The sequence below is a fragment of the Pongo abelii genome, chromosome 22 (assembly GCF_028885655.2).
Source record: "Pongo abelii isolate AG06213 chromosome 22, NHGRI_mPonAbe1-v2.0_pri, whole genome shotgun sequence".
Lineage (NCBI taxonomy): Eukaryota > Metazoa > Chordata > Mammalia > Primates > Hominidae > Pongo > Pongo abelii.
Window position 1 is genome coordinate 50,695,130 of NC_072007.2, and position 18,634 is coordinate 50,713,763.

Sequence of the window (18,634 nt, forward strand, 5' to 3'; positions counted from 1 at the left end):
TGGGCGTGGTGGTGGGTGCCTGTAGTCCCAGCTACTGGGGAGGCTAAGGCAGGAGAATGGCGTGAACTTGGGAGACGGAGCTTGTAGTGAGCCGAGATAGCACCACTGCAGTCTGGCCTGGGTGAAAGAGAGAGACTGTCACACACACACAAAAAAAAACCATAAGCAGAAATAGCTGTTTAACGTTAGTAAAATTTATTGCACAAGAGAAAGAGTTTTACACATAGCTTTTGAATTTTAAAACATTTTATTTATTCATTTCACATATACGTTTTGATCCCCCAGTGTAGACCAACAGAGTTAGGGACTAAAGGGAGAGTGGTGGATGAGACAGGTGTCTTCCTGGAGCTCATGTTCTGTTGGGCAGGTGGGTGTTGGGGAGCAAGCAACACATTAGCAAGCAAATAAAGATAATTTAGTTTGTAATAAGTGTAGTTAAAGAAAGAAAAAGAGGGCATAACAGAGAGTGAAGTCTACATGTTATGGGTGTGGAGGCAGCCAGGAGGACTTCAGATATGGTCCTCAGGGACAGACTCTCTGAGAAGATGGTATTTGAGATAAGGTGAATGAGCACTATCAACAGCATGTGGCGTAGCAAGACAATGGATTAAAAAGCAGCAGCTTGCAAATGATCACTTATGACAGGGCCTTGTATAATTTGCCTGTTCTGTGACATCATCTTGAACCAGGTGAGGAAATTGATAAAATATTCTCAAGAACTGGGTCTGTGGAAACCACGCAGCTCAATGTCCTTCAAGTTTGTTTGAATGCAGTGATGTTCCCAAGGTCATAATCTTTGTATGACTATGAAGAATATAAAATATAGCACCTGATTGGATGCTAAATGTAAAACTCAGTGTTCTCACCCTGCTCTCTCTTCTAATTCAACCTGTTTAGAACTTGCATGAAGCAATACCCTTGCACTCCACATGGATATTACAGAAACTTTATAGACTCCTGTCACCTGAAATTTTCTTGTCTTTGCCTCAGTAAGAAAAATGCTGTGACTCTCTTGATCTACCTGCAATAAATCTGACGGCCAAGGAATGGATATTCACTGTCCTGTCAAATGAGAGCCATCTGGAACTTTGTAATTTTGACGAACATCTCTGTTCCCTGCTTCTCTGAGTTTGACTTTTTTAGATTTCACATGTATGTGAGAAAAGACAGTGTTTGTCTTTCTGTGCATGGCTTACTTCACTTAGCACAATGCCCTTCAGGTTCATCCCTGTCATTGCAAATGGGAAGATTTCCTTCCTTTTTTAAGGCTGAATAATATTCTTTTGTGTGTATAGGAATGACATTCCTATGCAAGTGTGTATATGTATATCAACACTTAAGTTTTTTTTCATATTCCGGCTGTTGCGAATGATTCTGCAATAAACATGGCAGTGCAGATATGTAATTTCATATCCTTTGGATATATACCCAGAGTGGGATTGCTAGATCATATGGTAGGTAAAAGGGTACAAAGCTTCAGTTACGCCTGATGAATAGATTCTAGAGGTTTACTATGCAGCACGGTGACTACAGTTAATAATACTATCTTATATACTTGAAATTTGCAAAGACAGTCGATCTTAAACATTGCCATCACATACACACACATACATACATACACACACAAATGGTAACTATGTGAGGCAATAGATATGTTATTTTGCTTGATAGTGATATATATAACATATATATATGCACATTGTACATCACATTGTATACCTTAAATATATACAATTTTCATTTTTCAATACCTCAATTAACCTGGAGGAAAAATAAACTCTAGCCAAGGTGATGTAACAGGCGAAAATGTGTGGATTTGTAGGAAATTCTGCTTAAAGGCGACTTAGCTGGGAGGGATGTTTTTATGCATTTTTCCTTTGCTTCTTTACATCACCTGGAAGGTGGATATAAAGGTAGGAGCTGCAGCAATCACTTTGGACTTTGAAATCATATTGAGAATGGAACTGCACATGAGGATAATGGATCAGAAAGATAAAAGCCTGATCCGTTGTGACACTGAAGCTGGCAAACCAGCTTCTGGACTTATATACAAGAGAGTAAATTTCTGTTTTAATAAACAATAACATCAAAAAATCATTTATTAATAGGAAGACTTCTTTAAGAGGCTGTGATTCCGTAGTCAGCCACTGGGGGCAGTCAGCAGGCACTGTTGAAAATAGAACAAAAACATTCAGCTGAAATGTCTTGGCTTTCTATTTCTTTTGTGATCATCGGAGATAAAACTTCATTATGAACTTGCTGCTCTTTTTACTTCACTGGTGTCTTATGACAGTGATATGATGAGGGAACCTAAATGCTCTTTTAAAGAATACCTGATGAGCTTCCAGGACTCTTCTAATTCTTCATTAACTGAAAAATTCTATATTCCAGAATTATACTCATTCACATGCATGACTATAGGGCTCCAGAAGGCGAGAGAGATATAAAAGTTTCACAATACCCAGGTACAGAGCCTGTGCCAGCAAAAACTTCATTGCTTCATTTACCTGCTTCTAAAGGAATTACAAACGGACTTTGAAAAGTACTGGTTTGAAGATCAAGTTATGTTCTTATAGACTGAATAATTAAGTGGAGACAGGCCTAACCAATGATGTCTCACTGATCTCTGGCATCTTCTAGCATCAACTAAGAATCTAGAAAAATGGTTAGCTGTCTGCATCCATGTTACTGGAAGTATCATCGCCTGCACACCCAATGGGTTCAGTGAACTAGAAGACACAAAGATGTGCCTAAAGCCAGCTCCAGAAATGGTCTTGGACATCCTTAGCCGCATGGGATTTTTTACTTCCTAGTACACTAACTTGCAGACCATATAAACACCATTGCAATATTGTTTAGTAAGTAGAAATCACATCCAAGATAATATGTATTACTTGGGGTAAGCTTCTCTATTATTCTGAACTCTGTCTTCATTTAATTAAGAAATGTGAGAATTGGACACAGGAAGGGGAACATCACACACCAGGGCCTGTTGTGGGGTGGGGGGAGGGGGGAGGGACAGCATTAGGAGATATACCTAATGTTAAATGACAAGTTAATGGGTGCAGCACACCAACATGGCACATGTATATATATGTAACAAACCTGCACGTTGTGCACATGCACCCTAAAACTTAAAGTATAATAAAAACAAAAACAAAAACAAAAACAAAAAATGTGAGAATATAATGATAGCTCTCGTTCTTCAGTAATACAGATTTTAGTTACACTAGAGTGGAATATTGAAGATATTAGAAAGTACTATGAAAAAATAGCTGCGAAATCTGTCATTTTACTTAGAGTAGGAAGTAGAAGTAGAGTTGGAGAAGGTGGCATAAAGATGTCACCCCTTTGGCAGGGGTGGCTGACAATAAACACCACAGTGTGCACCTCTGACTTTCTTTGCAGAATAATCCCACAATCTCTGAAAATGAAATACACCAACTTCTAATGCTATTCATAAAAAATCAACTCTCAATGACTGCACTTAAAAAGTTTTATTCTAACTGAAACTTGGCAGAAAGTTCTCAAATATGCTTAAGATAGTGCTATGTAATTCTAATGACATTTTTAAAAAATGGCTGAGACAACTGGATATCCACATGGAAAATAATTTAGAACTTTGCCTCACACTACCTACAAAAATTAACTCAAAATGGATTATTGACCTAAATATAACAGCTAAAACTATAAAAACTTTTAGAAGAAAACAGGGAAAATATCTTCATGACCTTGAAGAGTTCTTAGGCATAACACTAAGAAAACAAGCAACAACAGAAAAAATCAACATACTAAACTTCTTCAAAATTAAGAACTCGCCCAGCATGGTGACTCACGCCTGTAATCCCAGCACTTTGGGAGGCCGAGGCAGGCAGATCACATGAGGTGAAGAGTTCAAGACAAGCCTGGCCAACATGATGGTACCCCATCTCTACTAAAAATACAAGAATTAGCCAGGTATGGTGGCATGCACCTGTAATCCCAGCTACAGGCAGAGGCAGGATAATAGCTTGAACCCGGGAAGCGGAGGTTGCAGTGAGCCAAGATCACACCACTGCATTCCAGCCTGGGCGACAAACAAAGCAAGACTCCATCTCAAAAAAAAAAAAAAAAAAAAAAAATTTAAGAACTGTAGCATTTTCAAAGGCACCATTAAGAAAGTGAAAAAAATTTGAAAGTCATATTTCTAATAAAGAACTCGAATCCAAAAAATATTAAAAATGCTTACATCTCTATAATGAAAAGAAACAACCCAATCAAAATGGGCAAAATAGTTGACTATTTTACATCACCAAAGAAGATACACAAATACCTAATCAGTACACAAAAAGATGCTCAATATCACTAGGCATTAGGGTAATATGAATTAAAATCACTGTGAGACATGACTTCACACCCACTAGGATGACTGCAATAAAATCACAAACAACGCTGGTGAAGATGTGGGGACCTGGAATCTTCATACATTGTTGGTGGAAGGTAATATATACTTACATATGCACACATATACATCTCACATGAAAATGGCTTGCTGGAGTGCCAGCCTTCACATCCACATCACAGCAAAAATGCTTAAGAATGCCCCCTCAGTGAAGCCATTTTTAAGCAGAATTTCCTACAAACCCACACATTTTTCTCCTCTTACATCACATTGGCTAGAGTTTATTTTTTCCCCAGGTGTATTGTGGTATACTTGCCAAATAAAAGCAGCCAAAACAAGTTGGCATTTTCTTAAAATGTTTAAACTTCAATTTGCCATAAGGCCCCAACTTCTAGGTATCTACCCTAAATGAATGAAAACATGTTCACTCAAAGACTTTGGTACAAATGTTCATAGCAGGATTATTCATAATCAAAAAGTGGAAACAACCCAAATATTCATAATTTAGTGAATTGATAACCAAATGTAGTATTTACAGATGAGCAAATGCTCTCCAGCAACAAGAGAGAACGAATGACTAATACATGTAACAACATGGGTGCTACATGAAAGAAGGCAGACACAAAATCCACATCCTATATCAATTTACATGAAATAGCCAGAAAATGCAACTCTACAGAGACAGACAATAGATTAGTGGTTGTCTGGGACTGGGGATGGACATTGAAATTGGCTTCAAATGGATAGGAGGAATCTTTTGGGTGGTGAAAATACTCTAAAATTAAATTGGTGTAATTGTGGCACAACTCTATGCATTTACTGAAATTATTGAATTGAATAAACGGGATGGAGTTTATAGTAAAGTAAACTACATCTCAACAAAACTGTTTTATGAAACCTGAATGAGGTATTTATTTTTTTATTTCAACTTTTATTTTAGATACAGGCGGTATATGTGCAGATTTGTTACATGGGAATATTACATGATGCTGAGGTTTGGAGTAGAGATCCTGTTCCTCAGATAGTGAGTATGGTACTTCATAGGTAGCATTTTTTTTTTTTTTTTTTTTTTGAGATGGAGTCTCACTCAGTCGCCCAGGCTAGAGTGCAATGGTGCAATCTTAGCTCACTGCAAGCTCTGCCTCCTGGGTTCACACCATTCTCCTGCCTTAGCCTCCTGAGTAGCTGGGACTACAGGCGACCACCACCACGCCCAGCTAATTTTTTTTGTATTTTTAGTAGAGGCGGGGTTTCACCGTGTTAGCCAGGATGGTCTCTATCTCCTGACCTCGTGATCCGTCCATCTCGGCCTCCCAAAGTGCTGGGATTATAGGCGTGAGCCACTGCGCCTGGCCCTTGACAGGTAGTTTTTAACCCAAACTCTCTGCCCTCCACAGTCTAGTGTCCACAGTGTCTATTATTCCCGTATTTGTGTCCATGTATGGTCAATATTTAGCTCTTACTTATAAGTGAGAATATGAGGTACTTGGTTTTCTATTCCTATGTTAATTTACTAAGAATTATGGCCTCCAGCTCCATCCACATTGCTGCAAAGAACAAGATTTCATTCTTTTTTTTTATGGCTTTCCAGTATACCATGGTGTATATGTGCCACATTTTATTTATCCAACCTACCATTGATGGACATGGACACCTGGGCCGATTTCATGTCTTTGCTATTATGAATAGCCCAGCGATGAACATACAAGTGCATATGTCTTTTTGGAAGAATGATTTCTTTTCTTTTGGATATATTACTCAGTAATGGGATTGCTGGGTCAAATGGTAGCTCTATTTTCAGTTCTTTGAGAAATCTCCAGTCTGCTTTCCACAATGGCACGACTAAGTTACATTACGACCAGTAGTGTATAAGCGTTCCCTTTTCTCTGCACCCTCACAGCATCTGATGTTTTATATTTTAAGTGCGTGATTGAAGCAATGCTTGAGACAGGCTCTTGTGGGGATATTTGGTCATATATCACATCTGAACAACCAAACGGCATTGTCTTTCATTTTCATCCCCTTCAAATTTTTTTTTGTCTCAAAGTCTTCAAACTTTTTAATATATATTACAAAAATTATTTTTATCCCAAACATTTGAAAACATACACAAAAGTAGACAAAAATAATATGATGCATCCCATATATTCATCATATTAATGGCTCTGGCACCAAACCTTTTCTATTCTTCGTCATGTTTATTTCTTGATAGTTTTACTTTGTTTTTGGTGGTAAAGTATATGCAACAAAAGGGAAGCTATAGGCTGGGTGCAGTGGCTCATGCCTGTAATCCCAGCACTTTGGGAGGCTGAGGCAGGGGGATCACAAGGTCAGGAGATCGAGACCATCCTGGCCAACATGGTGAAACCCTGTCTCTACTAAAACACAAAAAATTAGCTGGGTGTAGTGGTGCATGCCTGTAGTCACAGCTACTCAGGAGGCTGAGGCAGGGGAATCACTTGAACCCGGGAGGCAGAGATCGAAGTGAGCTGAGATTGTACCACTGCACTCCAGTGTGGCAACAGAGTGAGACTCCATCTCAAAAACAAACAACAACAAAAAAAAACAAAAAAGGGAAGCTATGTCATTTTATCATTACATCACTAGCATGTTTCTCTAATAAAAATAGAGTTTTGTTACATAACCACAGTCAGTATTACATAATACCAAGTATTATACACTCCAAATTCATTTTTCCTCATCAGCTCAAAAGTGGCTAGCTTTTAAACAACTGAATTAATTAAATCAAGATCCTTCTCTTGTTCACATGCAGTTGTTACATCTCGAGTCTTTCTTAATGCAGAGACAGCCCTCCTCCTTTCTCTCATGTATTTGACTTGGCTTTTTAAAGAAACCAGGTAGTTACTATGCTGAATTTGCTTGTCCATGACATCATTTAACTTGTTCCATTATTGCCATAGGCATTTTTCTTATGAACTGAAATTTATTTCAGTGGGTTGGTTAGATAAGTGTTCAACCTCTCTCTCTTTGAGAGGGATGCTGTGCGCTTCACATTGCTTCCACATAATGTATGGTTTTTCCGTTCTTAGTGACACTCAATTGATCAGTGAGGTCAGATGTTAAAATTTATCTGAGCTATTTTGTTAAGGTGGAAAATGGAATTTTCTAATTTTGTCATTTCTTTCACATTCAGTAGATATAATTATTCTGCAGAATGAACTTTCCCTTCTGAACTAAGGTTATTTGGTTATCTTAAAATACAGTAGTTATAGGAAAGACAGAATACATTTAGTGGTTGTTGTCTTTAATCATCTGTTATCAGAATGAAGAGTTAGTGCCCTGGTTTCTACTATGCAGACCAATAAGATTCTTATTTCTTTCTTTATATGAAATATATATGCGTGTGTTCTTATGTAAGTATATGTGTACATATGTGTATATATATACACACACATATATGTATAAAATTATAATGAACTCAAAGGTTTTCAAAATATTTAATGGTTATCAATCATGTGCAAGCGTCACTGCTGATAATCAATTCATTCCCTTTGGCTGACGAGAGCCCCTTTATGTTGGTTCCTATGTCATTTTGACAAGACCCCATTCATGGTTCAAACTCACCTCAGACATTTCCTGCCTCAGACCTTTAATCAGCCACTCCTCCAAGAAGCCATGGTCCCTTTTGGTAGTGAATTATATTTAAAAGAATCTACAATCTAGAAGTTAGAGGTGCTTGTTGCTATTTTTTGCTCATCACTTCTGGGAGTTCTCAGTGGAAAGACTGAAAATTCATACTTTTTTTTTTGAAGTGTGTACCAATAGTTTTTTGTGTTCTTTTTTTTTTTTCTTTTTGAGATGGAAGTTCACTCTTGTCACCAGGCTGGAGTGCAATGGCGCCATCTCGGCTCACTGCAACCTCTGCCTCCTGAGTTCAAGCAATTCTCCTGCCTCAGCCTCCTGAGTAGTTGGGATTACAGGCACCCACCACTATACCCAGGTAATTTTTGTATTTTTAGTAGACATGGGGTTTCATCATGTTGGCCAGGCTGGTCTTGAACTCCTGACCTCAAGTGATCTGCCTGCCTCGGTCTCCAAAGTGCTGGGATTACAGGTGTGAGCCACCATGCCTGGTGAATGTATACCAATAGTTTCTGTTGGAATTTGACATTTCAAGGATTTTATGCATTTTTTAAAATTTTGGGCAAGGACTTCATGTCTAAAACACCAAAAGCAATGGCAACAAAAGCCAAAATAGACAAATGGGATCTAATTAAACTAAAGAGCTTCTGCACAGCAAAAGAAACTACCATCAGAGTGAACAGGCAACCTACAGAATGGGAGAAAATTTTTGCAATCTACTCATCTGACAAAGGGCTAATATCCAGAATCTACAAGGAACTCAAACACATTTACAAGAAAAAAAAAACAAACAACACCATCAACAAGTGGGCGAAGGATATGAACAGACACTTCTCAAAAGAAGACATTTATGCAGCCAAAAGACACATGAAAAAATGCTCATCATCACTGGCCGTCAGAGAAATGCAAATCAAAACCACAATGAGATACCATCTTTTACCAGTTAGAATGGCGATCATTAAAAAGTCAGGAAACAACAGGTGCTGGAGACGATGTGGAGAAATAGGAACACTTTTACACTGTTGGTGGGACTGTAAACCAGTTCAACCATTGTGGAAGTCAGTGTGGTGATTCCTCAGGGATCTAGAACTAGAAATACCATTTGACCCAGCCATCCCATTACTGGGTATATACCCAAAGGACTATAAATCATGCTGCTGTAAAGACACATGCACACGTATGTTTATTGTGGCACTATTCACAATAGCAAAGACTTGGAACCAACCCAAATGCCCAACAATGATACACTGGATTAAGAAAATGTGGCACATATACACCATGGAATACTATGCAGCCATAAAAAAGGATGAGTTCATGTCCTTTGTAGGGAAATGGATGAAGCTGGAAACCATCATTCTCAGCAAACTATCGCAAGGACAAAAAACCAAACACCGTATGTTCTCACTCATAGGTGGGATTTGAACAATGAGAACACATGGACACAGGAAGGGGAACATCACACACCAGGGCCTGTTGTGGGGCGGGGGGAGCGGGGAGGGATAGCATTAGGAGATATACCTAATGTTAAATGATGAGTTAATGGGTGCAGCACACCAACATGGCACATGTATACATATGTAACATACCTGCACGTTATGCACGTGTACCCAAAAACTTAAAGTATAATAAAAAAAAATGTATATATATACTAATGCACATCTGTTCTCTTAGAGCTTAGGATAAAAAGTACATATGTAAAGTATTTAGAAATAATTATTTCAGTTGTATAAATGCCTTACATTTTTGTTATATTTCAAGAATTTGTATAAATATTCGAAGAATTATAAAAAAATTTCATACTTTTATTTTTCTCTTATACTGAAAATAAAAATAAAAGTAACATAAACATAAACACTTTTCACTTATCCCACTATATATGCTACTATAAATATAAATGAGTATATATAATATATAAACAAATACATATAATGTGATGATTAATATTGAGTGTCAACTTAATTGGATTGAAGGATGCAAAGTATTGTTCCTGGGTGTGTCTGTGAGGGTGTCACCAAAGGAGATTAACATTTGAGCCAGTGAACTGGGAGACGCAGACCCACCCTCAATCTGGGTGGGCACCATTAATCAACTGCCAGTAAGGCTAGGATAAAAGCAGGCAGAGGAACATGGAAAGACTAGACTGGCTTAGTCCTCCAGCCTACATCTTTCTCCCGTGCTGGATGCTTCGTGCCCTTGAGCATCAGACTCCAAGTTCTTCAACTTTTAGACGCTTGGACCTTCAATCACAGACTGAAGGGTGGTGCACTGTTGGCTTCTCTACTTTTAAGGTTGTGGGAATTAGACTGACTTTCTTTCTCCTCAGCTTGCACACGGCCTATTGTGGGACTTTACCTTGTGATCACGTGAGTCAATACTCCTTAATAAACTCTACTTTATATATACATCTATCCTATTAATTCTCTCCCCCTAAAGAACCCTAATACATATATAGAGACTAGACTCCAATTTTTACCTTCCAGACACTACAAACCTTTCAGAAGAGTTGCTCATCTTCTCGGAGTTTCAGCAATCTCCTCTAAAACTGTCCCTACTGAAAAGGCAGTCCTCAATACCAAACTCACTTCTTGTGGCTGTTTTCCTCTGGAATTTGGTCCTGTAAGTTTTCACACTAGCTCCTAACAACCATAAGCAGATGTTTTTTACACAATTAACAGGTCTTTCTAGTTGTCCTCAGAGAAAGAATGACTTGTCCAAATAACTAGCCCTAGTACAGAAATCAAGACCATTTGAAAAAATATTAGGTCAGTTTGTCTATTTTACTGAATTTTTTTAAAGAAAAAACTTGTTTATTACATTTACTGTTCTTTTGGTCTATTTTCTATTTCATTAGTCTCTTTATATTTTCCCTTAGAAGTAACTTGAACTTATTTCCTGGATGTTTAAATGATATTTTTCTTTATCTTTACAGCTCACAAATTTTATTAGACTATGTTGCATGTTGACCATTCTGGGTCCATTTTTCCAGGTATGGTTGTGCCATTTTAATATGTAGTCATTATGTATTCTTTTTAATGACAGGACTTTTTTTGAATTAGTGTTTTATTATTAATACTTATTCTGATCAATTACTTGGATTTCTTTTTAAGAGAATTTAGTTATAGATGTGTTTCGTCATCTTTGTCAGACATCTATACATTTTTATCTCTATTTGTCTTATTCCTTAATATTTTTGATTTCACATATTATGCTTTCTGTTGTGTTTATCCTCTGATGTGTTCCTTCTAATTTCATTTGAATTTTAGAACTCTTCATTTTTCTAACTTTTTCTAAAATATGCCACTTATTGTTTCACAGATTTGTGTTGTTTCATCATTTTATTTCTGATTTATACTGCTCTTTCAAAGCTTTAATCATTTCAAACAAAAAATACAGTTTTCATATGACTTGTCAGTATTTTTTGTAGTTACTTCTAATCAAAACTTTTTTAAAAATTTTCTTTCTTTTTCTTGTGATAAAGTTGTGTTGGGTTAAATCTTTTTCCTTTTTGTTTCATTTTACAATAAGATAGAGATTCTTAGTTAATTAGGAGAAGGTTCCTGCAGAAGAGGATGAAATGAGTATGTTTTTCCAGTCTTCTCCCTTGATATTACCTTCAAGGACTCAACATTTAGCCCATCTCTCAGAGCTATATGGGATTGAGCTGTATGGGCTTCCACTTTTAACCATGTGTTTCCTAGAACACTGTTTTTTACATTCTAAGGCTGTGCATGTTGTATTTTCTTTTGCAGTATTTCATAGGATGGAATTCTCTAGGGCCTTCCCTGGTTCCCGAGCCTTCTCTGTTACTCTTTGTATTCTACTCTGGCTCATTTTGATTTCTAAATCCAGCCGTTCCCCCGAGAGTGAGTCTCTGTTCTTCTGAGAGGAGTACTTGCTGAGTACTTCTGCTATCTTCAAGGACAAAGACCATCACTGGCCTGTGCAATCATTACCAGCCACTCTAATGGCCTTGTGACTCATCTCCAACCCATACCTCATGCAGTTCTATCCCAGTGTTGTGAGGACTCTAAGACACAAAGAATTCTCCTCTGCTTTTGGAGATGGGGACCTGTTGGTTATTTGCAGTTTTCTGACACCACCATAATCCCAACAGGCTGACCCCTTCCACCGCCTTCCGCCTCTGCTGCTGGTCCTGTTGTTGCAAGTAATCCAGTTGTGCTGAAGATGCCACCCGTGTACTTTTTTCTTTGTCATCCTATTTTATCTGTGTTGGTTTCAGGAGGAGTTTGGGGTCAAACACCAACATGTTTCCACCATGACCCAAACTGCAGATGTACATTTTTAAGTATATTTAAATCTAATTTAAAATGAAATTCATTTCTCTTTTCCTTCAAAGCTTGGCATATTAGAAATGCATTCTGTATTCAGTGTCTACATTCTCATCTTTTAGCATTAACAAATTTCTCCCTCAATTGCTTTATTAAAATTTCAATGACAAAAAACATTGAGTTATTTTCCACATACGGTAGACTCTCATATGAGCCTTTTGGTGGCATGTGACTCTGTGGACCCCTCCCCTCTCCTGGCATCTATCACCTCCCTGTCTTCATCTACACCATTAGCCCCGAAAGTTTAGTCTTATTCCTTGGCTACTCTTTGGCAGGTGTCTTAGTGTATGATATTCCCTGGCTGGATTATACACTGTTGCTCTCACTTTTCCAATGCTCACTAGGCAATCCTAGGACTCCCACGGTGACAAAATGCTTGTGACTACTTCTGTCCATTTTTGAAACATTAGTGAATCACTCCAAAACAAAAAATGAACAAATATCATGGGATTAAGGAAAGTAAACTTGCCTTTCCAACCCTGAGAGATACATTTAAAAATCAACACTTTATGATTCAACATGGATATAAAAAAGGTCACCTGAAGCAGAAAGACAGGCTCTTAGATCATCACCACTTATGTCATCATTTGGAGGGAGAAATGCTTATTTTCTTATTTTGCTAATCCCAAATTAATTGTATACCAGGATCCCCCTCCTACCTCGAATCATTCCCCTTTCTTTTCTGAACATGCCATTAGAAAATTCCTCCTTAATGCAAACAGGATGTTTTCTAGGATTTTCTGAATAAGTAGAGTATTGTGCTCTCCTTAAAGCTATCATGGAATAAGATGATAGTTATTATTCATTTTCTAATCCATTTTCCCCCCGAAAGACATGATAATTACAAAAGCAAGGGAGAAAATAGCAATTGACTTGTAAAAGAACAGATAAAGAAACAAAAATACTTGCAAGTTCAAAGGAAAACTAATTTAATTCTGACTTGTATTTGTGCTGGACCTTGAAAGACTATTGGCTATTTTGAAGATGTAAGTGATGAAGAGAAAAATCCCAACAGTACATTATCAATGACAAAAAGTGGGTGCTCAGGCAGTGATGTTTGAAATTATTCCAATATTCAACAAGTTCCCTTCACTTCTTCCCATGAAGCATTATTACAAATAAGGTACTTCTCAAATATTGATAGCAAGCAACCTTTGGTCACTTCCATCTCACTATCACAACCTTATAGGATATTTACCACAGGGGGGCAATTTTATATTCTTTAGCTACAAAGGCAAAGGTTGGGTATTTTGTATTTGGTTTTCTGCAACTATCCATCTCAAATGCAATTTGACTGCATTTGAGATGGATAGTTGGGATGGAGATGGAGCTTTCACTCCTAATGTGCTCCCTGAAATGCTAACACATCATCATGTGAATGTGTCAATTACTGGTTTGACAAATGTGAAATCTGTATTTCTATGAAATTGTATTCATATTCATTTAAAAGAGTTTAAAAATTCCTAAAGTATTTTGGAAAAGGAATCGAAGGCTCCATTTTAGTGGCAACATTCCACAATTTTGATTGAGTCGTCTCAGGACACTAACAAAGAAATAGCAGACATAACAGACAGAGTCTTGATGAGTTTTTACCTGATACAAAAAGTCTGGCGCTGTTGCTCTGCCTCGTCTCTCCAGTGTATCGATGCCGCGTGATACAGCGGTAGTTATACAATCCATCTTCATTCTGTACGTCTTTAATATACAAGGCTCCCGTGGATGTGATGAGAAATCTAGATCCTGAAATAGAGGAAAACAATGGCTTGGTTAAAAGACAATGAAAGCAACCCAACCACATAGACAAAGTCCTTAAACAGTTTTTTTTCCCCTGTCTGAAGAAACTTAATGAAAAGGCTAAAAATGGGTGCGTGTGTCTGCGTGTGTGTGTGTGTCAATTAAGGGTCCAAGCTGTTTTAACTTGTTGACTAGCCTACATCAAGGGTTTTTAGTACTTATGCTATACAATAAATATATACTTAGCAAATCTAACTTTGTAAACTTTTTTTTAGATCATGCATTTATCTTACAGCAACGAAGTTGTCATATAATTGGTATATAGCAAACATAGAAGATTTTCTTGGATCATTGCATTTCTCTTAGAATGTGACAAATTAAGGGAATATTAACTTTTTGTTGCACATCTCTAGCTTATGAAAGTATAAACTTTTGTCTCAGTTTAAAATGTTTCAATAAAAGCACAAAAATATTAGACTACAAAGCAATAAAATATTCTACAGACTTCCCCTAAAAAGGCTGTCTTATTTCCTCACATTAATAACCAATATTTATCACTATATTCTATGACACACATCAATTCTTCCCAGATTCAGTGTTTTAGAATACTCTGTTATTTCTTAATCACTAATTTTTAAAGAGATTGCTCAAATCATTGACAATAACAATTTTCACCTCGAGAAAAAAAATTCATGATCAGTCATTCCCCATTATGTCAGTACAAAACAATGTACTATCTGTAACCTGTAATTTTTACCGGTAAAGCTTCAGTTGAACAGAAAGGGCCAATATTGAGATCAAATATCAGTGTTAGTTTAAGAAGGGCAAAAATGTTTTTTTCCCTTTGAAAATGTAACTTTTAAAGATATTTTTTGCTGTTCAATTTTAATTGGGTGATAAAACAAGTTGGAGCATAAAAGTAAAATGTACATGATCATCGTAAGTGGATTCTATAATTTCCTTAAAATAATAAAAATTCTGGTCTTTTATGTTAAAAAAAAAAAAAAGTAGAGCTGAGAGTGCCTATTGCACCTTCGTGGTGGGTAACTCAGTACACCTCCTGCAACCGTTAGACTCTTCTATGGGCTATTTCTGCATGTGATGTGATTCCACTAGAAAGAATGTGGTTTTTCTCTTTGAAAAAAGAGAAAATAATCAATTTTTATTTGAAATAAATAATATTCAAATTTTATTTGAATAAATTTTTATTTGAAATAGTTTTTATTTGAAAAAATGCCAAATAATCAACTTTTATTGCTTACTTTTCTCAGGTTCAGTTGAAACATCCTTTAGTTTCTTTCAGTCAGAATTTCTAGGAGTCTTAGTTTCATTGCTTTTGAGCTTTATGTATTTAAATTGTAAAGATAATTTCTTGGTCATTTTCTTCAATAACTACACATCATGCATAGGTCAGTTTCTCAGATAAATTAAAAATGGTTTATTTTTTTTTTTGTGATAAGGTCTGGCTGTATTATCCAGGCTGTAGTGCAGTGGTATCTCAGCTCACTGCAGCCATCACCTCCTGAGCTCAAGCAATCCTTCTACCTCAGCCTCCCGAGTAGCTTGAACCATGGGAGTGGGCCATCACACCTGGCTAGTTTTTGTATTTTTTTATAGAGACGAGATCTCACCATGTTGCCCAGGCTGGTCTTGAACTCATGAGCTCAAGTGATCCACCCGTCTTGGCCTCCCAAAGTGCTAGGGAGTGTAATCCCTCCCAAAGTGGGATTACAGGCATGAGCCACCATGCCCAGCCTAAAAATGATTTATGAATTCTCATGAGTTAGGAGTAATTCCAAAGAACACAGATGTGAAAAAGATCATAAAATAACAGAGCAAATACTGACCTTGTATAAGCTTTTCAAAGGAGCACAAATTAATTATTAAAGCTAGTATAAAATATCTTTAAAGTAATATCTATATTAACTTTCCAAACAATTCTAATTAGACATTTAGTTTAAAATATGCCATAAATAATGCTAGCTATTAGAGAAGCTGAAAAATCTCCTAATTCTGTATATTCCAGATAATTTTGCTTTATTATTCCCCAAAATGAAAGCAACTAAAAATACCTTTTACCACTTGTCATGTGTCATCACACGCCAGCCTTTCTTATGATACACATTGTGTATATGGAAACATTATTTCTCTTTCAATATATTTTGCATACTTATATAATGCTTTAATAATCAGTTCCTTTAAAGTATAGTTTGATAGACAGAAAAGAAAGTCAAAAAAAAAGATGATGTATGTAATTCCTGTCACCTTCTTAGCATGGAGTATTTTCATTAGAATTGACAGGCCGAGTGGTGGCAAAATATAAGTGGAAAGGATTTTGTGTGCCATTTTCCAGAAAGGTTGAGAAATGCACACAGATAGCAGCAGCCTGCATTATTACCGATTCCAGAGAGGGCTCTATTCTCTAGGAACATTTTGTTCTTGTAATATCTAACATTTTTTGTGTTTACTCACTTATGTTAAATAAAGCTTTAGGGTGTATCATTTCAGAAGAACTTGAACCTTTGATTGTCTTAAGCATTTTTTGAGATGTTTACAGGAATGAAGGAGTTGACATTAACTGAGTTTCTGTGCGTAAACCCATTTATGCCTAGCGTTTCATTATTGGAACGCTAAGCATGTGGCAGTTATTTATCTCCTGCTGCTCAAGGTCATTGCCAAGGTCTGATCGCAAAAATTCAAAATATTGCAACTCAGGCATAAATGGGTTAATTTGACCTCCTTTGTCTAGTCCTTCATTTCTGAATTTATCTCATCTTGAAATTGATCAACATTTTAAAACATAAAATAAGGTTGAAAAGTAGGATCGTTTAATTATGAGAGGAACAGGTAAGTCCAGGGTCCTTGGGTACAGTCTCAACTCAGGAGTCCTGTGGAACTATCAAGGGACAACAAGGACACAGCTAAGTCATTAGAGCACCAAATATGTCAGCCCTATGGTAACAAGGAATCATTTTAATTGCTCCCTAACTTGCCACTGTACCCCACTTGCTACCTTATGCCACCAAAGGTTTCCATGTCATATGGAATAAATGGTTTGTTCATGTCCTTCAATGGGATTCATGGATGTACTTCTGTTAAAATAGGCAAACATTTAAATACAATTTATTGGCATCAAAAAGTGCAAACACACAATTCTGTCTCATTCTGTCTCCCTTTGTGTGTCTTTCTGTATCACACACACTCAAGCACACACACACACCCTTGACTACTCAGAACTGTGTGGTAACATACAACTGTGCAAAGCAAAAATTTTATGAGTAACTTTATTTTCCTTGGAATACTATTAGCATTTTAACCGGACACATTTCTAAAACATAGTTCATACTTTTTGTCATGTTAAACATACTGCAACTCAGAGCCTACTGAACAGTGAATGATTTTTGGATTTTGAGTCATCATTTTGGACATCGATTTTTGAGCCATGCTGCTCAGTTATTAGAGGGATGTCTCAGAAGCTATCTGGCATCTCAAGATGCATGGAATGGTCCCAGACTGCCAGATGTTCAAGTCTCTGAGCTTGTAAACTTTATTAGCTTTTCTGCTTCCTCCTTTACTATCCAGCTGTTATATGTTACTTCCCTTTGTTATCAGTATCTTTGTCAACACACAGTGTGATGCATTCAGTATGCTAAGAGTTAGAAAACAGACATATCAAAGCTGTTAGGACTTTGTATAAACTAAGAGTAAATAGGTTATGAGCAAGTAACATAGTGGTTTTCCAATGTCAGTTAACATGAGCTTGCATGTTAGTGCCACTAAAATAAATCCAGCGCTTGGTGCCAGTTTAGTCAGCCTGGTTAAGATTAGCATAGGGGCCAGTGGGATATTTCTATGTATGGACACAAAACTACCAAAGAAAATGGGGCATTAGCCCAGTAGGAAAATGTTGCAGAAACCTTCAGAGTTGGAGTTCTACGGAGTTCTACGGCCACGTCCTTCCCATTGTCATGGTGCTGAGCAGCAAAAAACACCCACAGAGCAGTGGGTTCTGAAAGTCAGGCACGACACCATTTTGGGTTTTCTTCAAAGGCAGATATTAAAATAGCAGCAGTTCTAGAAATCTATTTTGCTGAACTATGGGTTGTTAAAGCTGAAAGTCAGATCTTTAAGATCTGAGCCACAGAAAGCAGGCATGCATGATCTCCAGAAGGGCACATCAGAATTGATTCTAGAAACTAGCATGTGTTATAGGTGGGCAGGAAACAGAACCAAGTGATGCAACCATTCGTTGGACCAGCACTGTCCTAGGCTCCAGAAACGCAAAAAGGAGAGAGACAGCCCCTATCTCTAGGGAGCTTGTAATCTAAACAGATTTGAGCCTTTGGGTTTAGGAACATCCCAAGAAGTTGAGGAAAAAGGATACAAGGGAAGAACCTGGAGAGCAATCAGGGAAGTGGCATTGTCCTCATCTTGCTGGGATGAAGGGGCTACTGATACCCAGGGAGGAAAACTGGTATTTATCCCCATATCTGCTTTTATCCTTGTGTGTTATTCTAATACAAATAATTAACTTTATATGTTAAAGTCCTCATCATTAATGTGCTTG

At 37.1% G+C, this 18,634-nt stretch overlaps 1 protein-coding gene across 2 annotated transcripts in view; it reads right to left on the reverse strand.

Annotated features, from left to right (window-relative positions):
* Positions 1 to 18,634, reverse strand: part of DSCAM (DS cell adhesion molecule) — an 826,557-nt gene that overhangs the window by 332,054 nt on the left and 475,869 nt on the right. For both annotated transcript variants that reach the window (XM_024239402.3, XM_054542559.2), the window contains exon 4: positions 13,927 to 14,073. In XM_024239402.3, coding sequence (XP_024095170.1) covers positions 13,927 to 14,073 — 147 coding nt within the window. The remainder of the gene's footprint in view (positions 1 to 13,926; positions 14,074 to 18,634) is intronic.